Source organism: Phytophthora parasitica (assembly GCF_000247585.1).
Source record: "Phytophthora parasitica INRA-310 unplaced genomic scaffold supercont2.136, whole genome shotgun sequence".
NCBI lineage: Eukaryota > Oomycota > Peronosporomycetes > Peronosporales > Peronosporaceae > Phytophthora > Phytophthora nicotianae.
The window spans coordinates 75,724-77,183 of NW_008649122.1; the positions used below are offsets into that span (position 1 = coordinate 75,724).

General features: G+C 44.0%; 1 protein-coding gene across 1 annotated transcript; it reads right to left on the reverse strand.

The window, feature by feature from the left end:
- Positions 1–34: 34 nt before the first annotated feature.
- Positions 35–863, reverse strand: PPTG_19516 (hypothetical protein; the record flags this gene model as incomplete). Its single annotated transcript, XM_008918070.1, has 4 exons — positions 35–45; positions 153–399; positions 479–694; positions 771–863. 4 exons carry the CDS (start codon positions 861–863, stop codon positions 35–37), a joined length of 567 nt encoding a protein of 188 aa, XP_008916318.1.
- Between the last annotated feature and the right edge of the window lie 597 nt (positions 864–1,460).

The window sequence follows — 1,460 nt, forward strand, 5'->3', positions numbered from 1 at the left end:
CGAGATAAAAGCAGATGTCTCAGGCCACAGCGTATTAAACCCGTTCTGAACGATGTGATTGTACACAATTTTGTGTTCTTTGGTCGACGGCTGAGCTTTTAATACCAAGAAAGGAGTATATTGCTTGCCCGTAGAGTCTCCCAGGAACATACCGATGAGGCGCTCTTTGTCCTTGCCTCCACATCGCACCCATACAGTCTTAGCACCCTTTTCACTGATAGTATGCTTCGGTACATACTCAAAACACACTCCACTCTGGTCTGCGTTGTAAACCTTTTCGACGCCAAGCTCCTCTTCGACTTGAGCAACATTCTTCCAAAATTCTTTTGCGTCTGCCTCCACATCCGCCGGCTTCTTCTGTCCCGGCCTCGTCTTGGCGAGAATTCGCAGCCCTTGGCGCTTTAAAAATCCAGTTTGCCATACCCAGCTACCACAAAAAACCAGGTGCCACACCTTCATCTTCGGCTATGGTCTGTACCTTCAGCTGCAGCATCAATCGTGACACGGGGACGCCCTCCTCGCGCAACGAGAGCACCCACTCTTTCAGAGCCTCTTCTCCCGCTGTGGAAATTGTCGTTGCAGTGCCAACCTTCCGGATTACTTTTAGTCCAGCTTTCACTGACGACGAACACACGGATTCAATATGCTCCCGGTCTTTCAGCCATTCATAAATGCGTTTTCGTTTATTTTCACGCTTTGTTTTGTACAAGGTGTTGGTAGAACTTGTCTAGTGTAGCTTGCTTTCCGTTGTTGTCGTGAAAGTTAATCACCTCAAGCCTCTTCAGATACGTCTCCACTTCTCGCTGATAGTTGCTGGATTGCCGGCCGCCGCCCCCAGGAACACGCTTTCGTCCTCGTGGCATTGTTCTTGAAGAGTCAGGTAAATGTGAGAGAGTGGGTACAGATCGATTAAAAATAGTCCTTCAATGTGATATAGTGCGTTTCTGAACGAAGTAAAAATAGTTCTGCAAATCTCTCAACTTAAGGTTATTCTCGTGAAATGCGTTGTTATGATTGGCTTAGCGAGTGTCCGCTTGAAGATATTGTCCGGCTATACAAATGTTATACAGTAATAATACAGTTCTGTACCACGTTTTCGCGCCCTCAGATCTTTGATAATTTTTCGGGCATAATGCTCCTTTTGCCAAATATCCTCAAATTTCTCATCTGAATCATGATGTGTTTGCAAACACTATATGAGCGGAAACTGGGTCCATAGCTGTACTTGTATTTTGTTATACCAGTACATATTATGTAAGCGGGAGTTCCGCATTCTGTTGTATGGAATTCTGTGTCTATAAACGAGCTCAGACGACACACTTTTAAAAGTACTCTTTGTGAATTGCGCTTTGATATTTATTGGGTAAGGTTCTACTGTGTTTTGCTTGTACATTTAGACAGTTCGATTGACGTTGAAGATTTAACTAAACTTAATTTTATTTAACTACTTTGTTTAACCA